General features: G+C 46.6%; 1 protein-coding gene across 1 annotated transcript in view; it reads left to right on the top strand.

Annotated features, from left to right (window-relative positions):
* Positions 1–22,631, top strand: part of WDR11 (WD repeat domain 11) — a 39,236-nt gene extending 16,605 nt beyond the window's left edge. The window contains exons 12-29 of the mRNA XM_081158039.1: positions 3,086–3,192; positions 4,733–4,808; positions 5,567–5,675; positions 7,417–7,541; positions 8,188–8,335; positions 10,596–10,702; positions 10,997–11,111; positions 11,447–11,612; positions 14,222–14,330; positions 15,234–15,296; positions 16,435–16,500; positions 17,250–17,424; positions 18,030–18,125; positions 18,455–18,620; positions 19,084–19,181; positions 19,607–19,752; positions 20,266–20,346; positions 21,678–22,631. Of these exons, the coding sequence (XP_081014165.1) occupies positions 3,086–3,192; positions 4,733–4,808; positions 5,567–5,675; positions 7,417–7,541; positions 8,188–8,335; positions 10,596–10,702; positions 10,997–11,111; positions 11,447–11,612; positions 14,222–14,330; positions 15,234–15,296; positions 16,435–16,500; positions 17,250–17,424; positions 18,030–18,125; positions 18,455–18,620; positions 19,084–19,181; positions 19,607–19,752; positions 20,266–20,346; positions 21,678–21,834 (2,110 nt within the window). The 3' untranslated portion in view covers positions 21,835–22,631. The remainder of the gene's footprint in view (positions 1–3,085; positions 3,193–4,732; positions 4,809–5,566; positions 5,676–7,416; positions 7,542–8,187; positions 8,336–10,595; positions 10,703–10,996; positions 11,112–11,446; positions 11,613–14,221; positions 14,331–15,233; positions 15,297–16,434; positions 16,501–17,249; positions 17,425–18,029; positions 18,126–18,454; positions 18,621–19,083; positions 19,182–19,606; positions 19,753–20,265; positions 20,347–21,677) is intronic.
* Positions 22,632–22,977: the final 346 nt, after the last annotated feature.

The raw sequence follows: 22,977 nt of genomic DNA, 5'->3' as shown, positions 1-22,977 counted from the left end.
TCGATAAATTTGCAGAAGTTAGTTTTACATAATCCTAGAACTGCAAGGCCTTGCAGGAGTGTGTGCTCCCCTGGCCACCTGGGGCTGAGAAGTAGACTCTAGCACCCCCAGTGGAGGTCAGCAGGCCCAGCTTGGAAACTTGTAGGAGGCAGAATCCCAAATACCACTGATGAGGTTCTTTGTTCGGTAGCAAGGAACCCTACAAAACAAGCCTGGATTGAGGCAGAAAATGAGTTGCTGTTCTTAACGCGTCTTTTGTAGAGCTCAGTGCATAGTTGAAACCTCAACAATAGTCTTCGACTCTTAGAGCACTGTTATGCTTAGCTGTGTGTGACCAGTTCCCATTCTTCTCTTTTGAGAAGTTAACCCCTCCTCGTCTAATCTGCCTGGAAGTCCAGCCAACTTTTATTTTCTTCTGTTGATCAGTAGATAACAGGTGGGTATCCTGGCTGCTGCAGAGGCTGCTCAGAGGCGCCCGCTCACAGCGCAGGATTACAAACAACAGCCACCCCATTCTGTGTGTTCTGAACACGGGGCAGCTTATAAACACAGGGAGGGCACTTCTTGAATGTGTGTGGCATAGTGAATAGAAAGAATGCTAGGCTTCTCTCGAACGTCACTTAATCTGACAGAATTTACTGAATGCCTGTCACATGCCTGGTGAGAAGGGACAGGGCACCTGCTTGCAGAGAGAGTACAGTCCAGGGAAGGGCTTCTCACACAGTCGCCTGTTTCCTCTGTTGTTCAGGCTTCCAGGCAAAGCCCTGCATGGCCTTTGGCCCTCAGCTTTATGGTCCTGGAAACCTCGCCTGGCCCCAGAGATCAGGTTTTGTGTGATTCTGACAAGCTCCTGTTGACCTCTGCACTGCTCTCCTTGGTATTAAGCAGTACAGAGCGAACATGTATGATCTTTCCTGCTGGACCAGAAGTTCCAGAAGGGCAGCGATTGTATCCGTCTCTTCCATAGCCGTATTCCCAGTGCCTGGCATGGCCACTAGCCTGTGCTGGGTACTCAGCAGGTGTATGTGTATAAAGACGGCATGGAGAATGGGAGGACTGGAATTGTCGTGTGCAGAGACAGTGGCTTTAGTACTGGAGCCTAAGCAGTCCAGATGCCAGCAACAGGCCTTGGAGCGTGTGTCCTGAGGTCTGTGTGTAACAGAGCAGGGTATGTCCAAAATGGTTCTTTCCTCTTGGTCACGTTGAAAACTCGAGCTGTTACGTGGTAGGGGAAAGAGAGAAACGAGACAAGGGACTGTTCCAGTGAGTAATTAACCAAATTATAGGGTGGTCACAATGGGAGTGGTCTGAGTTTAACAGGGAGCCCTCCTGAAGAGCATAGGGCCTGAGCTGGATTTTGGTGTAAGAGTGACGACAACGACGGTGATAATGGCTGATACACGCAGTGCCAGGCCTGTCTTATTCACACAGCGTTTTCATTCTTGCACAGCCGATGGGGAAACAGAGGAAGGGAGACCAGCTGGAGCCAGGCCTTGCACTCACATAGTATTTGAAGAGGGAACAAGAGAGGTCGTCTTGGGCTTGGAAGTTCTCAAGAGTACTCAGTTTTAAATAGCCCAGTCTGAGGGTTTCAGCAGGTTTACCTTTAAAGAATTATAGTCCTTGCCTGGCTGCATGCAGCTCAATGGTTGAGCATCAACCTGGGATCCAGGAGATCGAGGTTCAATTCCCGTCAGGGCACATGCCCGGGTTGTGGGTAGATCCCCAGTCAGGGGTATGCAGTGGGCAGCTGATCAATTACTTTCTCATCATTGATGCTTCTCTCTCCCTTCCTCTCCCTTCCTCTCCCTTCCTCTCCCTGAAATCAATAGAGATAGATTTTTTTAAAAAAGAATTATAATCCTTGATGACTACAGCAGTTCCCTGCTGTTGCAGATACTATTTTTAGTTTGTTTGGGGTTTGCCGCTTTGAGAAAAGACGAGGTGGATACACCAGGGTCAGTGAGGAAAGTTACTGTAGTTAAAGTAGATAAGAGTCAGGTGATTGAGAGGTAAGTTTGGTCAGGTAGGGTGAGGCAGATGGCCCTGCGGCCTGGACGGTGGAAGCCACTACCTTCTTGGGCAAATGGGAGACATGCAGAGCGGCCTTTAATGCTAAACCTATCCATTGCATTCACATTGGAGGAGAAGTGGATCAGCTGGATCAGAGGTTGGCAAACGTTTTCTGTAAGGACTGGATAGCAAATACTTCAGGCTCCGTAGGCTGTAACATTTCTGTCACAGCGATCCAGCTCTGCCCTGTGTCATGAAAGCAGCCGTAGACAGTACAGTAAAAATGTCCCATAAATGCTGATGAGCAACTCGGTGTAGAGCAGAGGTTTGGAGTCCCTCCTAGCCAGCCTCCGTGACCTTGCACGCAGTGCGAGGTGGTAGTGCAGTGTCTCACTCCTCCTCATGACCCTGGTGGTTGCATGTCCCCTGGGCCTGGCCCTCTCTTCCCCATTCTCCACCCACCATGACGGTGAGTGAGCACTCCAGCTATGCTAGTGGGAGAGACATGGGCCCACGTCCTGCCATCCCCATAGAGGAGACTCCCCAGCACTAGGTGGATAGGTTGCTGCCCCGTCACTGAGTCGTCTTTGAGGTTTTTCTCTTCTGCTCTTCTCTGAGATGCCATCTGGAGCTTTCACCCACTTCCAAATCTCACGGCTCAGTTTGTATTGTTTGTTTCAGGGATTTCTGTTTCCTGACCGAGAATTTTGATGAAATTTAATAAAGTTCCTGAGTGTACTTAACTTTAAGCAGCCTGCTCAATTAAGATATTTCTATACCACTTGTTTTTAAGCAGTGGGATTCTCAGAAACTGCTGCGATGTGACGCTCTCCTTTGCCAGGTTTTAAGTTATTTTAATGCTGCTACGAATGCCAATAACCAGACTATCTTGTCATTATTTGGAGATAGTTTTAACTAGAAATAATTTTATAAATGTTGGAAATATATGGTAATGTAGCCTCAAATAAATGGTCATAGTAATAGTACTTCTTAATTAACTTGTATAATTTAGGTCTTAAGAAAAACTTTTTTTTAAAGGTATCAGATTAATCTGTTTAATTTCTCATTATAGGGGTATCGAGTGGACGAGTTTGACTGGCTTTCTGTCTTTTGCTACCTCAACACCAAACAACATGGGATTAGTGAGAAATGAGCTTCAGCTGGTTGATCTTCCAACAGGTTTGTGTGTTTAGACTATTGAAAGGTTCGAAATGGTTTGTCCTGTTGGTCAGAGGTAGTGTCACTTGTAAGCATGTTCTAAAGCACTTTCTTTTGCCGTGGAGTTCCCTGTGTTCTGTGTTTATGCATCTATTCCCTGTCGGTCTGCAGTGGTTTTCCTAGAAAAGACTCATCCTTGTTTGTACGCAGATTGTGTGGTGAAATGGAGACCACTAGCCTGACAGGCAGTTTCATAAATAAATAGGACACCAGTTCCTCATTCATAGACATTGCTATAGGAAATCAAAGGTACAGTTTTAAAATAAATCTTTGTAGTTCAACTTTACAAGGTTCTATTTCAGAATTTTAGACTTTTTAGGAAACCCTTAAAAAACTTGTAGGCAAGGATTGTTTTTAAATGCTCAAATTTAAATCTTTTGGTAGTCTCGCGCTGGCCAGTGTGGCTCAGTTGGCTGGCCCTTGTCCTGTGTTCAATTCCTATTCGGGGCACAATCTATTGAGGAACCAATTTCTAAGTAATAGTTACTGCCTTTTAAAAAATATATCTTTATTGATTTCAGAGAGAGGAAAGGAAAGGGAGAGAGAGAGATAGAAACATCAATGATGAGAGAGTCATTGATCGAGCCCACAACCCGGGCATGTGCCCTGACTGGGAATCAAACCCCGATTGCCTGGATCCTAGGTCGACGCTCAACCGCTGAGCCACGCCTGGCCGGGCAATAGTTACTGACTCTTAAAGTGGGAGATGAGTTCATAGATTATAGGCTTTTACAGCCTTGTCTTCTAAGGAGGGCAGCTGACTAATAAAGTCAGGAAAGGATGTGAAATATTTGGTGAATAATAACAGAGAAATTATGTTTGAAGAGCAAGGAGGACTGTGGGCATTCTGTTGTCTTTAAATTGAGTATGTTCTTTCTTTCATTTAATATAAATAAAAACCTAGGAAAATATATTAAGATTTGTTCAGACATAAGGTAGAATTTCATTTCTTTAATTAGAGAAAATCATTTAGCTTCTTTGGCAGTTAACTAATTCTTATCATTCCCCAATTTTAGTTTGTGGAGAACTTTTGATAGGAATATGTCACAATATTTCAGTTGAGTATTTTGCACACAGACAGGAAAATCTTACACATCTGTCAGAGCGTTTCCCCACTAATTGGTATTTGTAAGCATGGGGATGTTCACGTGACTGTAAATGTACCATTTGTCACAGTGACAATTCTCCTATAACTCCTGTAAATGCATTCAAATGCTAGAAAGTGATATTTCTAAGTTTCTAAAATTAAATTATTTGAAAGAAACCACAGAAGAAATTTAAGAAACTCTATAACAAGTGAAAATATCTTTTTATAAAGTAGACTTTGAGTATAAGTAACATACTATTTGTCTTTAACTTGTAATACTTTTTGAGAACACGCCCTGAAGTGGGAGAGTGAAGGGAGAGGAGAGTTGCAGGGTCAGAGCACACAGGGTAGCTTTTTGTTTCCTCCATGTCTGGTGCTGTTTTTTCACGTCTTCTCTAACATTTGCAATTAAAGGCAGGAGCATTGCTTTTCGAGGAGAACGAGGCAGTGATGAATCTCCCATCGAAGTGATCAAAGTATCTCACTTGAAGTAAGTGTCCACCTAAGAATTCTGTGGTCGTCAAGTGGAGTGTCAGGGATTCTCTTTCCATCTTTAGGAGAGTGAGGACATCCACCTGGGATTTCTTAATGTGAGCAGATGGTGATATGCAGCCATATTCATGGAAACAATTTGATCACAAAATTAAGTTGCTGTCTCTCTTAATTCTACGCAGATGAGGTGACTTTCATGTGGATCTTATTTCATTAGATTGATAAAGCCAACAACCCTGTCTCTTCTGCTGTAGCTGTATGGACACAAATCCTGTCTCCCACTGAGAAAATGTCATTTGTTAAAATGATGACATTCTGGTGGGCTTCCACCTCAGCATGGGTTTATTAAGTGAAAGAATCACTTTACTTAGTTGTATACGCACTCTAATTCCTGGAAGTTTCTGAGGTTTTTGTTTCGAGGGAATATACATGTAAGGCAGGATTATTAAAGCAAAGACTAAGTGAAAACCAGTCAGAAGATCTAAGAAAGTAGTAAGCTCTCTAAAATAGTTTTCAAAATTGCCTTAGCTTTTTTGGGATCTTTGCATTTCCATATGAAATATAGAAATTCAGTCTATCAAAATAACAAAATAACAGAATATAATTTATGTGTACAGGTTTACAGTTGTGAGTAACCGAAACACAGAGTCGAGACTATGTCATCTGAGTGTTTTGATTTACTGAACTTTTTACTTGTACTATGTATGGTGAAAATTTTTCAAAAAGGGGCTTATTTAGTAATTTTGTTTATTTTAGGCAGTATTTGGCAGTTGTATTCAAAGACAAACCCCTGGAGTTATGGGACATTAGGACTTGCACTATTCTTAGAGAAATGTCCAAAAACTTCCCTGTAATAACCGCTTTGGTAAGTTATAATTTAAGAGCTAAGTAGTTTACTTAGATATGTGTGTGTGGTGAATGTTTTTCTTTAGCCTGGATTCAAATCATTACTGCCATGTATTTTCTTGGTAAAAATGTGTGTTCAGAGAAGGTGATCTAAATAAATGGAGATAACCCTTATTCTTGGGTGTGCTAAGCTAATGCTGCATCAGTGCAATTCCAATTCAGGTTTTACTCAGATGTTGTGAGGAGCGTGAAGAACATATTCCAAAGTGTTTATTTAAGACTAAAGGTTGGGCCCATTCTACCTGATACAGTACAAGTTATGAAACAGAGAAATGGAAGCAGTGCTGTACTGGCCCAAGAATGGGAAATGGGCCAGTGTCGGAAGAGCTCAGGAACAGACCCTGTGGATGTTTGGGAACTTACTGTACAGTAAAGGAACAAACAGACCCGGGGGGGACAGACTGTAGGACAGTCCTGCAAAAACAGTCTCACTTGGTGGGGAAAATACTGGGTCTCCAGTACATTCAGCGGTGGGCCCCAGAGGACTAGTGACCTAACTGTGAAATAGTAAAGCTATAAAATTATATACTCGAATGTAGAAGAATATTCGTGCTCTAGGGGCAGGAGAGGGCATCAGAAAGTCAACCCAAAAGGCAAAAAAAATGTGTTTCATTATAACAGAGGGCACCACCATCATTGAGTGTGGAAGGTAAGCTGGAAAAGTAAATTTTCCAGTGCCTAAGGCTGATGGGACTGACTCATCCCCCTAGGGGATCAGTATTGTGGGGACTCCTGAGAAGATGGGAGCTCAGTGGAGAGGTGGACCAAGTCTGTGACCAGTTAGTGAATGCCAGAGAAGCCTAGGAGGCCAGCGAGCAGATGAAGACATATCCAGACACACCAGTGTTTAGAGATTCGTAAAGTAAATAACCATGCTGTACCTTCTAGGCTAACGAACTGGAGAGCCAGCCAGGGGCCTAGATAAGGGTGCAATGTGGGCTGTAGGGACCTGTGGGCACTGCTGGTAGGAATGCGGTCCAGTGAAGCCACCTGGCAGCACTGAGGCAAGCACACATCCTCCAGGCCCCCGGTGTTCAGCTCCTGGATGTTGACTGCAGTGTTACTTGTCGTGATGAGAGTTTGAGGTATTACGGGTGTCCTGTGCTAAGAGAACAGACTGACGTTGGTGGTGCACAGGTGGAGTGTCCCATGGCCTGTAGACTCGGCAGAGCAGGAACTTCGGGGCACTGCTGAGTGAAGTCTGGGGATGGGGAGGAAACTCGGTGCTATTCACAGAAGTTACAAGTGCATGCGTGTACGTGTGAGAGGGTAGTAGATTAAACACATTAATGTAGGCAGGCACATAAGAGAACCAAATAAGATGAGAGGTTTGAGCTGGACCCGTGGGTGATAAGGGGCATGGTAGGGAACACGATCACCTCACCCTGCACACCTAAGGGTGGGGGGAAGGGAAGGAATAGGAGATGCTACAATTGTATTGTTTTCATTTTGTAGAACCGATAGTATCAAGTCGTTAGACTTTTTGGAAGTTTGCCATTAAACTCTTCTACCTTAAGGTCTAATTAAAATGCATTCATTCAGCCTTTCTATAAATAGGTAAACCTTAAGGACAAATTGTAAATTCGTGTGTAGTGATAATAAGTGACGCTGGGCACTGGTGAGTGTGCCTGGCGGTTCTGGAAGGAAGCTGTTTGTCAGGGAAACTGAGCACTGCTCAGTGTGTCTGTCTCTAACCACAGGAGTGGTCGCCATCTCACAACCTGAAGAGCCTGAGGAAGAAGCAGCTGGCCACCCGGGAGGCCATGGCCCGGCAGACCGTGGTCTCGGACACTGAGCTGAGCATCGCCGAGTCGTCTGTGATTGGGTTAGTGTGCCCTTTCCTGCCCTGTCACCCATAATGTCTGTGTCGTGGTGGGAACTTTTGACAGGTGCCATCCAGAGGCATCTCTGGAGGCATACGGCCCTCTGCCTTTGAACACACCTGGTGTTTCACTCAATACCCGGATTCCTGGAGAGTTCATTCAACTGTCACATCGCTTGGTGCAGTCACTAACCTCAACAGTAACGTCCACCAGTGAAATGATCCTTCTGTTCCACAAACTTGAGCTTCTGGAGTTCAAACACACGTGGCAGTGAACATGCAGAGATGTCAGACTGTCATTTACGTTCACCAAAGGAAACATTGAAAATTCTAAGTATACATCTTTATTTTACCAATAAGGAATGTCCGGCAGGACGCTGGGTCAGGGCAGGCCCTCCCCTGTGGAAAGAGTTCCACGTGGAGCAGTGAGGAAGTGTCTTCTTGTCAGGAGGGGAGCACTGCCTCCTCCACGGGTGGATGTTCTCTTGTGGTGGGACAGTGGGGTGTGGCTTGGGTTTCCTTGTTATTAGCTTCAACCTTTTTTTTAGTGGGTTTTGGACCTTCTGTTAATGCGTCTATATTTTGTGTTAATTAATTATGGATGTCACTCCTAGAAAATGAAATATTTTTATCTTATTGCTACCCCAAGCCTGCTGCAGGAGGCAGAGAGTAAGTCTGAGCTCAGCCAGAACATCTCCGCGAGGGAGCATTTCGTGTTCACCGATAACGATGGTCAGGTTTACCACTTCATTGTCGAGGGCAACTCTGTGAAAGATAGTGCGCGGATCCCGCCCGACGTGAGTCCAGCCTTTGACTGTCTTTATTAAGAGTTCTTGTTGTGCCCCGGCCGGTGTGGCTTGTTGGTTGGCGTTGTTTCATGTACCAGGAGGCTGTCGGTTCGATTCCCAGTCGGGCACGTGCCTGTCTTGCAGGCTGGATTCCCTGGTGGGGTGTGCAGGAGGCGGCGGATGTTCTCTCTCCCCCTCCCTTCCTCTCTCTAAAAATCAATAAGCTTTTCTTAAAAAAATGAAGTTCTCATCAAAGATTTGTTGGTTCCATATCCAGTGAAGCCATACTTCAGTGGGAAGGCTATTTCAGAAAAATTCAGTGTAAATAAACTTCAGCATTTAAGGGGATGTCGTCATTGAATGAACTTGTTCCATACTGCGGGCATTGTAACTGCTTCATTAAACACTTACACGTGCGGCTTGTGTTTATCCCCATAACCCGCGAGGGATCAGCGTGCTGTTCGTGTGCAGACCGAGAGCTGCCCTGTGCTGTGCTGCCCTGTGGGTGAGGGGCCGGCTGTCTCAGTGATGCGTGAAACCTCCCCCTCGGAGCCCAGACAGCCCCCTGGCCTCCCCGTGCCCCTGAAACAGCTCAGTCCCTCTCATCACTCACATTCGAGATGAGGGTGTAGAAACTCTACGTCCTAGTTATACAGTTGTGTTAGCACATCACCTGCCATTCTGAGCTGATAGCACTGACTTCTGGGTTAATTCAAGCTTTAATGATCTGATTTTTAGAAGTCTGAAAATAAGATTATAAAATGGAAAAATTTTCAGGAATAATAAGTAAATTTAAGGCAAATTCTTGATAAACGTTGTGTTAATATGGTCAGGAGGACAGAGAGGAGATCTCGGAGTGTTGCTTCGTGTTACACAGAATTATGTTTATTGAACATAACTTTCTAACTTTTCTGGTTTCCCTTTTGCTCTGACCATGGCTGGGACTCAGGCAGCACTTGGTGGGGTGCCAGTGTGTTCATGGTCCGCTTGGCAGCCCTGGGCCCTTCCTGCTCCTTACTGTAGATGCCATGAAAATGTGAATTTTTATATTGTTCTATAAAAGCAAAAATAAGCAGAGAAGGAATTGACTGATGCTATTATTTAATAGCTAACGTGTTGACTCTTCACTGTGTGGTAGGTGCTGTTTTCAGGCCATTACCTGTATATTTTTATTAATAGTAATGGGAGCTCCTCAGGTTTCATGAGCTTGCCCTACTTTATGGTTGATAAAATCCGAGACACGGAAAGGTTAAGTAAACATGCCCCAAATCATGCAACAAATTAGTGGTAAAGTTGGGAAGCAGGCAGCGGGCTGCAGAGTCCTTGTCCCATGACCTTGGCATGTTTGTTACGGCTGCTCCCGCCAGGAGTCAATCCGACAGTGTTACATTCTAACCGACAGTGTTACATTCTAACCGCGAGCTTCCCTAAGTAACTTCTCTGCGAAGCTTCCTGTGGATTCTGGTGGTGCAGGCACCTGGTGCAGACATGCGTCTCTTTTCACCTTCGTTATTCCAGAGGAATCACAAGCTCTGGATCCTCTTTTTTGGTGGAAAAATTGCTGCACGATTGTTACGAAACAGCTTTTCGTTTCCCCCTGGATTAGATTTATTTGTCCTGCAGGGAGAGAGAAGTTGGAGACCATAGCTCTCTGGTCAGTGTTTCCTTTCCTTCTCTTTTTTTATCTTTTAATTTTCTTTTCTTTCAGCTATTTCTTTCTCAAAAGATATCCCTTCTCTATAAATCTAGTTCAGATTACTTAATGCCCATCAAGTTGAAGTTTGGTTTTTTTCATAGTTGAAATTGATAGGCCAGGTAGCTCTTTTTTTTTAAAGATTTGGCTGTTTGGAAGCAGTGTATCTTCTTTTATTATTTTTTATGTTTTTGTTGATTTCAGAGAGAGGAAGGGAGAGGGGGAGAGAGAGAGAGAACCATCATTGATGAGAGAGAGTCATTGATCAGCTGCCTCCTGCACGCCCCTGACTGGGGATCGAGCCACAACCCGGGCATGTGCCCTGACCAGGAATCGAACCCTGACCTCCTGGTTCATAAGTTGACGCTCAACCATTGAGCCATGCCAGCCAGGTGGCTATGTAGCTCTTCTAGTGTCCAAGGCCAGTTAGTGTTTGATTGTACTCATAGTAAAGCAAACCATTTGTAGTCAGGTTTTATCACAGTATCTTTATTTGGTCACAGTTGCTGAGTAAGAGCACCGCTCTGTGCGATGGCTTGCAGGCGGCGAGTTCACCTGTGCTTGTTGCTCTTCTAGGGAAGCATGGGCAGTATCACCTGCATTGCCTGGAAAGGCGATATGCTCGTCCTCGGAGATGTGGATGGAAATTTAAATTTTTGGGATTTGAAAGGCAGAATATCCAGGTATGAGTTAAAAATGCAGCGTTGTTGTTTGGTTTTTTAAAAAAGTAACCTGATCTGAGTTTCTTGTCACTGAACTCGGGAGGAAGCGCTGGGCTGACGGAGCTCTGGCTCCTTCGTTCCCACAGAAGTGCCAGGACGTTGTCCCACTGCTGGGAAAGGGCAGGCGCCTCCTGTCCAGCGGGGCCTCTCTCCCAGACCTTGTCAGAGGGTACAGAAAGAGATCCAGGACATAGTTTCTGGTGACTAGGTCTGACTCTCCTTCACACTGGGGATTTGGTTTTTGTCTGTCCACAGAGGGATACCCACACACCGAAGCTGGGTGAGGAAGATTCGCTTTGCCCCTGGCAAAGGAAACCAGAAGTTAATAGCGATGTACAATGATGGAGCTGAAGTGTGGGACACTAAGGAGGTAGGCCCAGCTTCTCGAGTGGCTTTAGGCCCTCTGCTTTAGGATGACACTGTGCGCGGCTTGTCAAACGTAGAACAGTTTCCTCCTCAAACTTTTCCTTTCCAAGTATTTCTGTTCCAAAGGTGACAGCTCAGCAGGTTTTTTTAATGTTATTACTACCTTTGGGACCTTTAAAGCACTGTCTGCGTGCGGAGGACAGACGGATGGCCAGAGACTGTTGCGTTTCGACCTTGCACTAGCCTTTGCCATGCACCGTCTTTCTCTGACTGATCAGAGTGGTGAATGTCTTCTTTTCTCTCTGAGAGTGACGACCAAATTCACTCCTGAATGTGCAGATGGTGAGCAGCTTACGAAGCGGGAGGAACGTGACCTTCCGGATACTGGACGTGGACTGGTGCATGTCAGATAAAGTGATCCTGGCGTGTGATGACGGGTGCATCCGTGTTCTTGAGGTGTCCATGAAGTCTGCGTGCTTCAGGATGGATGAGCAGGAGCTGTCTGGTAGGGACCCTACTGAACGGTGCTCTGACCCCGGGCTTCGTTGTGTGCAGGGGGCTCTCTTCCGGGGAGGGAGCAGCTTCCATTCTTTCAGTCCCTGTTCCCTGAGGCCTGAACTTGAGAAAGTAATGCGGGTGTGTTTACTGCTGAGTTGCTGGACCCTTGTAATTGCAGATGTCAATCATTCCCCAACTCCAGTGTGCCAGATGCCTTCTCTGACTCTTACCTGAGGGCTTCTTCAAATGGTCAGAGAAGTTCACAGTCATGAAAATGGCTGACTCAGAATTCGGGAGAGCTCATCAGAGGGCATGAGCCTGGGGATGAGGTGCTGCTAGCCTTCTGTTCATTTTTGTTCGCTGACGTTTACTATTTCCAAACATTTTGTGACTGGATGCTGGCAGCTACTGTCTGAAGCAAAGGGGCTGCCTGGAAAACTTGAGAATCATGAGCTTGCCTCATTAGGGATGGACAGAGAGAGGGCTGAGCAAACTAACGCCTCCCGCACCCTGCCCAGCGTGGGGTTGTGGTTTTGTGGAGGAGGTGGGCATCATTCTTACCAAGCACACTCCTTCCTTTATGATGGGGTGTAAAAGAGAACATACATTCGACTAAATGGAAAACTTTTTAAAAGTTTCACAGCAAAAGAAACTATGAGCAAAATACAAATGATAACCAGGTGAAAGTATGTGCATGTCATTAACAGGTTGTCCTCGCAAGGGGGCTGTATAAAAGACAAACACTTGCACTTAGCAGGTGAGAGGATGCCCAACTTTACTCATACTAAGGAAACTGTAAATTAAAACTACACAAAGCACCATTTCTCACCTGTCTGATTAGCAAAAATTCAAGCTCTGGTGAATTCCCTCTCCTAACTAGATGATCTGACTTGGTGTCACCAGAAGAAGACCCACTAACCTGCTCCTCCCGGTGGGATCAGTGGGAGGTGCCCACCATCATCTGAGCGCTGTTCTTGCCAGAGATGCTTCACCTGCGTCTGATGCTCAAAACACACAAGTCAGAATGTGGGTTATTTCCTAAGACAGCTGGCACTTTAAATGCAAAAACATCTTGTGAGATCAGAAGCAAAGGGAAGTCTGTCCCACGGCTGCGGAGACTGAGGAGGCAGGACATCCAGTGCAGGCATGGCCGTGATGAGCCTTAGATTCCCAAAAAGAACACAGCTCCCGGGATGTGTGAGGGTGGCAGGACTTGAATGTGGGCTGTGTTTTAGATAATTTCATTGAGTCAGTGTTTAAACCTCTGGTTGTGAAAAAGTAATATTAGAAACATGCTTGACCCCTCTCCAACCTTGAAATTGAATAGTCCTCATAAAATATTTTATCTGTGATTTAATTTATACTTAACTACACAGAGCAAAGTGTTCTGAGCAGTGCTGTCCAGTAGAAGTACAGTGCTGGTGCCACATTAAAAAAAAGGTAAAAAGGACAGGCGAAATTGACTTTAATGAAAATTTTATTTACGTCCATATATCCAAAACTTTATCATTTTAACACAAAATCATTATTAAAGTTACTGATGAGATAGTTTACATTTTTTAGTGCTTGATCTTCAAAATCCAGGTATTTTCATTTAGAGCGTATCTCAATTCAAAGGACAAATTTTCAGCAGAAATTCTTGAGTTGTGTTTAGATTTTATAAAATTTACAACTGAGAAAGTAGTCATATATTCAGGTTGTTCCAAATATTCTTAAAAGTATCCAATGACTGAATCAGGCATTAGTTTTTAAATTTAAATTAATTAAGTAGGTAAGAATTCATTTCCTCCACTGGACTAGCCATGTTTCCCGTGCTCAGGAGCCACGCAGGACCAGAGACTCTCGTGCTGGACAGCACAGTGCCAGTTCTGTGTGGTCAGTTATGTAAGGCAGCACTGTGGTAGATTCGTGTGATCTCCTGTAAATGCATCTGTCCACGGGTCCTGCGGGATGTGTGAGGGGCAGTGGGTCCCAGAGAGCTGTGGCTGAGGTCAGGAGTCTGGCGAATGTGGCCATTCAGGGAGTCAGAGCCCCGCTGCCTGTGTGTTGGAGCCTCTGTGTCTTCAGATTCTTTGCACTGGAACTTGGAAAACAGGCACATCTTGTCTGTTGTGTCCTAAGTGAGCCCGCCGCTGCGTGTGGGGGGTTCTGGGGCCCGAGGTCCAGGAAGATAGTGATTTTGTTCAAGGGCCACTTTCTGAGTGAGACCTGTGGACATACTCGTCAGAGTTGGCCTGGTCCCTGCAGCAAGCAGCTCAGGGTTGAGGTGCCGTGTTAGTTTAACTCTCAGAAAAGCACACATCGAATGGGTGGGGTAAGGTGGTGCTGCTAAGTGTGCTTGTTAGTGTTTTACAGTAATGAGCTCTGTTGACACCTGTTGGATTGTTGCATTGGATCTTTCATTCAGGTAGGATGTTATCATACACCCTCCAGGACACCTGGATCTTTGAAAGGGGAAGAAAGATACCTCAGTTTGAAGAAGAGAATCTCTCCTCTGTGTCTCAAGCAGTGATTACGTTGACCTTACTGTCACCTGCCACCAGACTCCTCTGTAAACTGTCTGTAGCCGAAGCTTCATAGCAGCATAAAATTTTATTTTTTTAAACTTTTTTCCAGAGCCCGTGTGGTGCCCCCACCTCCTTGTTCCGAGAGCCTCCCTCGCCCTGAAGGCTTTCCTGCTGCACCAGCCATGGAATGGACAGTACTCTCTGGATATTTCTCAGGTGTAAGTTTCCCCATTCTGTTTTCCTTTTTAATTTCCTTGGGGGATGAAGGACATCCCTGAAAATGAGCAGTGGCCTCTGCACTCCAGGACTTAAAAGGACTGGAACCTTAAGCCAGGCTGAGGCAGAGACTCAGAGAGAGTTGCCAGGCTGTCTTGTTCCTGCCCTTGGGGCCCTGTGGTGTGAGCCTGGGGGGCTGAGAGCCCATGCTGCTCTCAGCTGGCCCTGTAGTCGCTTCACCCACAGTTTGAACATGGCATCATAAGTGTGGAGAGGGTCGGTTGAAACCACGAGCAATTTGGGGCCAGGCTGAAATCTTTTTAAAAGCACCCAGAATGGGCCTACTTCAGAGGTATTTCATGTTTTATAAATCTCAATACCTACCTCATTGCAAAAAAATATTCACAGAAACTGTTGTTAGTAGTTGTAAGTAAACCCACAGGTGTCACTGAATTCAGGCCATGTGGAGTGCGCAGGTTGGCATGAGTCAGGTGGGTAAAAGTAGACGTTGATGTGTCTATGCTCCAAGAAGTGTCTCGGAGGAGAAACGAGGGTTCGTTTGGTGGAATGGAATGAGCAAACCCCTTCATCATTGCTAAACTCCTTATTTATGTGAATCTAAACCTGATTGTTTTTGGAGCCCACTGATACATTCTCTGGTTTCTTGAAAGTCAAAGAGACCCTCTTCGCCCAATCCCTCGTTTTGACTGAATGAGGTAGAAGCAGACACTGAAGATGATTGGCGGGTTCCTGAGTACAGTGTTGCTGTTTGGTCTGCAGCCAGGTTTTTGACCAAGGTTACAGAAAGGTTACTTCTGTCATTAACACAGCTTTTTTTTTCTGGTAAAGAAATAAATGGCTGTCAGTGGAGAGAGAAAGAACTTACTCACAATCTTTCCCTGCAGCGATTATCCAGAGAATGAAGAGATAAAGAGCCTCCTCCAGGAGCAGCTGAGCTCGTTGTCTAAGTAAGCACCCTAGTTATGTTTGGTTAGAAGATAGAAGAAACATAGTAACTTAGGCTATTTGAAATTAAGACTGTGTGTTCTAGGAAGCATGGGTGACCCGAGGAGAGGCTATTTCCTCCGGCAGAGTTTGTGTCCTGTAGAGCCTGGTTCTGTGAGTGGTTATTTCATAGTTACACTGAGCATCTGTCTTCAGCAAGCTCCTCTGTGTCAGGTGCCCTGTCTCCTGTCTGGGGAGGAACAGAGCAGGCGTGTGCGTCCTCCAGCCTCCACCACAAACCCTGTGCGCCTCACACGAGGACGTACTCAGGCGGTTCTGTGCCCGCCTCCTGCTCCTGCAGTGGGTTCTCCCTGCAGGATGACGCACAGTTCTGGGGAAGAACCCAGTGCTCCCTAAGCCAAGAGCATTGAGAAGTGTGTGTTAGGAGTAATGTTGCAGAGGAAGTAGGAACGGGTCCACGAGGAGTTCTCAGTAAAACAGCACACATGTATGCCATCTAGAATCTGTTACTCATGATTATAGCATTTAATAAACTCGCCATAATACAGTGCTTTATCGATGTCAGATTCAAAATACCTACTGATTTCTCTATTCAGAGGTGAACATTTGCGTTTAAAAGGAAAAGAATAGATTTAAAGGGTTTCTCTCCTTCCCCTCACTGCCAATTTATGAATATTCTGTGTGTGGCTCTCTACAGATAACCGTTCCTAAAACACTAGCCCTTCTTCCTTGACTACTTTATGCCTGGGGCAGTTTCAGAAGTAAGTCTGAATGCGGCTTCTCTAAGGCAGACACTGTCCTGGTGATTAGCAAGGTCCTTTCATCAGCAGCGAGTCCTCCTGCCTGCAGTCAGGCAGCTGCTTATAGTTCCAAACATGTGGGCTGGAGTGTGGCAGGAGCGTCAGCCAGTCAGCGCCTCCTGGCCCCTGTGTGGGGACAGGCACCACTTCTCTGCCCGGGTGCACACTCCACATTCTAGAAGCTTCTGTAATGTCAGGGGCATGGCGAAGGAATGTCTTATGTAAGTTCCAGGCACACCCTTTGGGTGGAATTTTCCATTTCTAGGGCATGTTGATTTATCTCCTTGCTTCATTGTTTAATTAATTGTTTTCTTGCCTCTTTCTGGGCTCCTGTCTGCAGCGACATAAAGAGGCTCTTGCTTGATCCCGAGTTCTCTCTCCTGCAGAGATGTCTGCTCGTTTCCAGGTAACACTTTGAAGAATCTGTGTAAGAGACTGAGAATTTCAGGTTAACTCACTTCTCTTATTGTGGATTTTTAGTTAAGACCAAACTCTTAGATTTTAGAAAAATACCTTAGTTCATTCTTTAATATGACAATTTTAAAAGTAGTAACACGAATAGAAAAAAAAAAAATTACATTTAAATGTGAGATGTAGGCTGCCTGTGTTGAAAAGACTTCCTCCTACAGACAGCTTTTTACAATATCAGCTATAAAGGACCTGCCCTTAAACATGCCAATAAGTTGTATTATCAGTAAGTTATAGAATCAATGAGCTGTACGTTCACTGTACAACAGAGTAGTAACTGACAAAAAAGACATTTCCCTCCACGCCCTGGGGAATAAATTAAAGTTGTCTCCGCACCTCGTGTGGCCAGTTACCCCAGAGGAGCCTCATCCTCACTGAGGTCTGTGGTTCAGAGTGAAAGGCACTGTGGCCCAAGCTTCTGAACTGGGGTGTCACTCTTAACACAACGGAGACAGGTCTTGGCTGACAGGACCCTCTGCGCTCAGGCCTGGCCCTGTGTTGTCTGAGCCCCAGGGACAGGCTGGACGACTTGCTGCTTCAGCACTTTCACGGAGCCAGGAACCACGCCCGGTACCACATGTTGCCACGTGGCACCACTGAGCCCCAGTGTTTCAGGTGCTCTGAGGAGCCCTGTCCAGACCCCATTTCCCGGGTGGCTCAGGGGACACCTCGGTTCCACCTCCGCAGGCTCTATGGGGACGAGTCAGAGCTGCACTTCTGGACAGTGGCCGCCCACTACCTGCACAGCTTGTCCCGAGGGAAGGAGAGCACAGGGACCACACAGGGAGCGGCCCCTCAGGACAGAGCGAGCAACCCACTGGACATATGCTATGATATACTCTGTGAAAACGCCTACTTTCAGGTATCAGAGTGCATGTGTTACATCCTCGAGAGCTGTCGTCTCGGTTACTTGTGTGTCTGTAAGTCTGGTCAACTTGGGAAGCTGTGGAACTAAGTTAAAGTCCACACAAAAGAAACGAGCCCCTTCGCACGTTCGCACAGAAAAGGCCTGACCAGGACTTGGAAAAGTTTACCAATGTTTCTGAGTTTTTTAATACACATTGAAATTTTATTAACAGTCCTTTATTTTTTCTTTGCCTAAAAATGTTTAACTTAGGAGGTTTATTTTAGTTCTCCTTTATTATTTTCTATAAAAAGTATTTCACTTGGTTTGAATTTGCTGTTTTATATATAAGAAGGTAGCTTCGTAGCTTTTTAATCTGCAGTATATTTAGTGTTCAGGGATTCTCCCTCCAGCTCTGTGCAGGTGCCCGTGTCCTTGGCAGGTGCTGCGTCTCAGGTGTTCCTGTCACATTCCTGTTAGACTGTGGATTTCTGTAAAGTTGGTTAATAACCTCAGAAGTCCAAGTAATGTTTGTTAAAATGAAGTTATTAAGGACAGTAAAGTTTAAATAATTCAGAAGTCTTATAACCCAGGCTCAATTTTTCTTTTTTTCTTTACTCTAGAAATTTCAGCTGGAAAGGGTTAATCTGCAGGAAGTTAAACGGTCGACTTACGATCATGCTCGGAAATGCACGGACCAGCTACTTCTCCTGGGCCAAGTGCGTCAGTTTTTATAACTCCTCACGTTTCATGGAGCTGCTGGTTGACAGGTGTTTCAGAGAATCACATCTCTCTCTCTCTCTCTCTCTCTCTCTCTCTCTCTCTCTCTCTCTCTCTCTCTCTCACACACACACACCATGTTTCTCTGAAAGTATAAGTATAAATATAGGCTTTCTCTCAAAATAAGACCAGTAAATGTTTGTAAACAAAGCATTCATAGGCAGTTGCTGGAAGCGAAAGGCCTCTTCCAGTTGTGTCAGTGTTCCAGGTTATGAACTTAAAAGGTGGTGTTGGAGGAGAGGAATTAGAGGAGCTGTGTCTTTATCAGACAGACAGAGCTGTGCAGCTGCTCCTGGAAACGAGTGCGGAGAACCAGCATTACTACTGTGACTCCCTAAAAGCCTGCTTGGTCACCACCGTCACCTCCTCGGGCCCCTCCCAGAGCACCATCAAGCTCGTGGCCACTAATATGATCGCTAATGGCAAGTTGGCAGGTGAGGCGTGTCTGTGGGTCAGTGCTCTGGAAAGTCAGACCTGTTCCTAGCAAGGGATTAGATTATTGCGGATATTTTTGTCTTTTTTATATGTGTTGGAGAAAGAAAGATAATTGCCAGCTCTTTAGAAGATAACTATATAATTGCACTTTTAAGAGTGAAAGGGGGCACTGTTAATGCCAAGATGACAGGCATAGATGGACAAACCAGGGCAAATAAAAGATGAAAGCCAGTGAGTGAGGTGCTTACCTGTTTATTTTCAGGACTGACTGTGTTTCCTGCCTGGTTTACTTGAGTGGCAGCATCATAGAACTATGTCCTAATATTTTATTTTAAAATTTTAGTCAGGAGTCTCCAGCAGGTGTAAATGACATGACTAGGTGGAGTCAGTCTGACCTGACTGTGGGTGGCTGGTCAGAGAGGGGGCTGTGGTGCCACGAGGGGCTGCCCTTGTGTCTTCCAGAGGGTGTGCAGCTGCTCTGCCTGATCGACAAGGCCGCGGACGCCTGCCGCTACCTGCAAACCTACGGCGAGTGGAATCGGGCTGCATGGCTCGCAAAGGTGATTCCTGTCGGTGCTGAGCATTTGGGATGGGATCTCATCTTGAACTTCTTACTCATGATCAGAAGCATTTTTGGCTTCAGAGCTGCTTTGCAATGTTTCCTTGTAACTCCCACCCTCCTGGTCTCTCTGAGTATAATTTGCACTGCTTCCTATTAGAAGAGGCAGTTCATGTTGGTGGCAGTGAAGTGAGAGTGGCCACCTCCTCTCCCTGCTGGGGTGTGAGCCAGACTGCAGCCCTCGGGTGTTGTGGGCCCCATGTCCGCAGCCCGGGTCCTTGTCGCCCCCAGTCACAGGCAACAGCAGCGTCTGGGCTGTGGGACAGTGGAGCAAAACCTAGCATTTGCCTCATGAATTGGCCCCATCTTGGTTGATTTATATACATATATACAGTGCAATGTCTGCTCACATGGCACCTCTCCCAGGTCCGTCTGAATTCTGAGGAGTGCGCTGATGTGCTGAAGCGGTGGGTGGACCACCTGTGCTCTCCCCAAGTCAACCAGAAGGCGAAAGCCCTCCTGGTCCTCCTCTCCCTGGGCTGCTTTTCCAGCGTGGCCGAGACGCTCCACAGGTACCCCACACGCTGCGGGAATATGAGAGGCTTCTGTAGAGGGCTGGGGGCGGTTCAGCTTTGCGCAGAGCACCTGCTGTGAGGGCAGCGAGCAGCAGGAGGGAGACCGTGTGGCAAGTGGGGGGAATGCCCTTTGCAACCGTGAAGAGTAATAATGACCATAGCTTGTTATGGGGCATTTTATCTGTGTAAAAGTCAGGGAGGTCGGTGGAGGTAAACATGGCTGGACCGTGGGTACATGCCTGCGGTCCCGTCTCTAAAGGTTTCTGTGTATTTCAGCTGTTCCTCATTCTTTTAAGTGTTAATAGAAGAGACCATGGGGTTAGGGACCTGCGTGAGCTCCCTCCTGTCCTCTGTAAGCCAGGACTTGGAAAGGTGCTGGAGTAACTTTCGTAGTACTTGGGTTTCCAGGGAAAACGCATACAGGTCTTTATACAGAAACATACCCTGGGATGGTTCTACCCCAAATGCCGTAAGTCACAAGCCTGACTCCTGTTTTCTTCCCTTGGGCAGCATGAGATACTTCGACCGGGCGGCCCTGTTTGTGGAGGCTTGTCTCATGTACGGGGCGATGGAGGTCGGCGAGGACACAGATATCCTTTGCCGGGTGGTTATGCTGAGGAGGAAGCAGATGAACAAGTGGGTTTAGAATTCCTCTCTGTCGAGCTGCCTGGGCAGGAACTCTGTTATCTCGAGAAAGATCCAGAGCCGAGGAGGGGCAGGGAGGGGAGAATTGAGACAAGGACGGTGCACCTCTGGCCCCAGCTCTAGGAGCAGGAGGGGCTGTAAGGGGAGGGCCTCAGGTTGTCCTATCTTGTCGGAACTTTATTATTATTATTTTTTATAAAATACATCTTTATTGATTTCAGAGAGAGGAAAGGAGAGGGGGAGAGAGAGACAGAAACATCAATGATGAGAGAGTCATTGATCGGCTGCCTCCTGCATGCCCCCAACGGGGGATCAAGCCCACAACCCGGGCATGTGCCCCAATCACCTGGATCCTAGGTCAATGCTCAACCGCTGAGCCACGCCCAGCCAGGCTCTTGTTGGAGCTTTAAAAGGTAAAGGAATAATTTACGAAAGGTGTAGGGGCAGCTATTTTAACATGGCACGATGTCAAAACTCCTCCGTGGAGTAAAAGTTTACATGTTAATCTGGAAGATATGTACAGCAGTAAAAAGAAAGACTCCTCCTTATCCATAGTGACAGTCTAGTGCGGGACAGGACGCGACTTTGTGAAGAGACGTGTCATGCAGGCGGGCACTGGTCCACCTGTAACCAGGTCTGTCTGCTCTGGGTGTCAGCTGAGTCCGTTTTCCTTTGAAAAGCTCGTGCTCAAGAGGACAACTCCCTTCCGTTTGTAGACCTGCTTGTCCTCATTGCACTTTCTCCTGACCTACTACATTGTGATCTCATTTCTGCGTGTCGGGTACTTGGTTTTCTGTGCATTTTTAGTACAGAAAACTAAACTGAACGTAAGCGTACTAAGGATCCTGAGTCTAGGCACTGGTGGAGCTGACTAGCTCAAAGGAGCCGAACCCAGCGAGCAGGGCCATCTAAAAACCCAAAGCCCAGGTACCTGGGGCTCCTGCCCTGGGTCAGGCCCTGTCAGGAGAACCTCTCACTGAACCTGTATCTGCCCCCAAAAGCCAGCCTCTCAGACAGGGGCATGCGCGAGTCCTCTCCTCCAGCCTTTAGTTGTTTAGGTCGGGGGAATCCGGGAGGATGTTTGCTGGGCTTTCTAGGAGGACAACAACTCAGCTGCTGCTGACTTGGTGTCATCGCAGGTGGAGCCGTCACCTCCCCCAGGCCGGGAGTGGCCCTCAGTCCCTCCTGCGTATTGGGTGGAGCTTCTCCAGCCTGGGAGCCTGGCTGGAGTGTGACCGGGCCCTTGCCTCTGTTCTGCCCCTTAACTGTGGTTCACAGAGACTCATTTCCGCCATATACGCAGACTATGCCCGGAGCTTGAGGAGCCTTGGTTTTAAACAGGGAGCCATTCTGTTTGCTTCGAAAGCTGGAGCTGCCGGCAGAGATTTACTAAATGAGCTGGAAAGCCCCAAACAGGAACCGGCCAAAGAGTGACAGGTTACCAGGTGCCAGGAACTCTGACCCTGCAAGCCAGGTGAGGCAGGTGTCAGTCGTGCCGTGGTCATCGTCACGGTCACAGCCCAGACTGGTGGGAACGCTGTCCCTCCAGCTTCTGAGGCTCCTGTGCAGCTGCGTCAAGTATTTACATCGTTTATACCTTTAGGGCCCCATCTCTCCTGTTTTCATCTCAGAGAAAGAGGTGAACACTTCAGGTTTGAAAGTGTGTAACGGTTTATACTTTTGGGGAGAGAGCTTTAATAGTCCCTGGAAATACTTTTAATTTTTTTAAACCTAAAATTCAAGCGACTAAATTACTTTTCTCATTGATTAAATTTAAAGATGTTTGAAAAATCTGTATTGTTTGTGAAACCTATTCTCAGATACGTGCTGTGCCTGTGTTTATACAGTCACTTAAGATACAAATAGAGCAGAAATACTCAGACAGTAGAGATGACTCCGAAGCATTCCTGTTTCCTTGTTTTCTGACCTAGAAAACACACGACTGTCCATTCCCTGGTTTAAGCAGTGGCTAGATTTTGTACTTTCGGGCTCATAGGCTCATGGCGGAATTTTAAGCGTGTTTTGTTCCAGAATTTGCGGGGGTGGGGATGTGTCTTGGATAGTCTAAACTTTACCTCCTTTGTGGAGCATCACGTAGCTGCCTGTTTGGAATCTATGCTTTAACTGCCTGTTAATGTGAGGCGTGGCTATTGAAAATTGTTGCTGAGAACGCAGGTGTGTGTAACTCGGAAGCAACCAATAAAATGGAAACTCCAGCCAGGCTTCTGTTCTCTGCGGTGCTGTGCGTGAGGCGGGTGCTGTGTGTGGGGGTTAGGCGGGCTCTGTGCAGTCTCCTCGGGGTCAGTCGGCTGCCCACCCACTGAAGTCCAGGCTGCTCGCTGAGCCCGGGAAAGCCAGGCTGTGGGATCCCGAGGGTGCAGCCAGGGTAGGACCGAGCACCTGCTCCCCCCAAGCCGTCCGCTGCCGTGTTCCCGAGAGCTGGCTCGGCATGCGGCTTTAGAGGTGAGACAAGAAGGAACAGCATTCCTGTGGTTTTCCTCCCAGGTGTGCACCCACCCAGGGGTGGGATTCTTAGGTAGAATCATAGCCTCTGCCCACCTGCTCCCAGGAGGAACT

The sequence above is a fragment of the Miniopterus schreibersii genome (assembly GCF_964146895.1).
Source record: "Miniopterus schreibersii genome assembly, chromosome: 14".
NCBI classification, from domain to species: Eukaryota; Metazoa; Chordata; class Mammalia; order Chiroptera; family Miniopteridae; genus Miniopterus; species Miniopterus schreibersii.
Note: the sequence above shows the minus strand (reverse complement) of the source record. Positions and strands in the feature narration are given on the sequence as shown.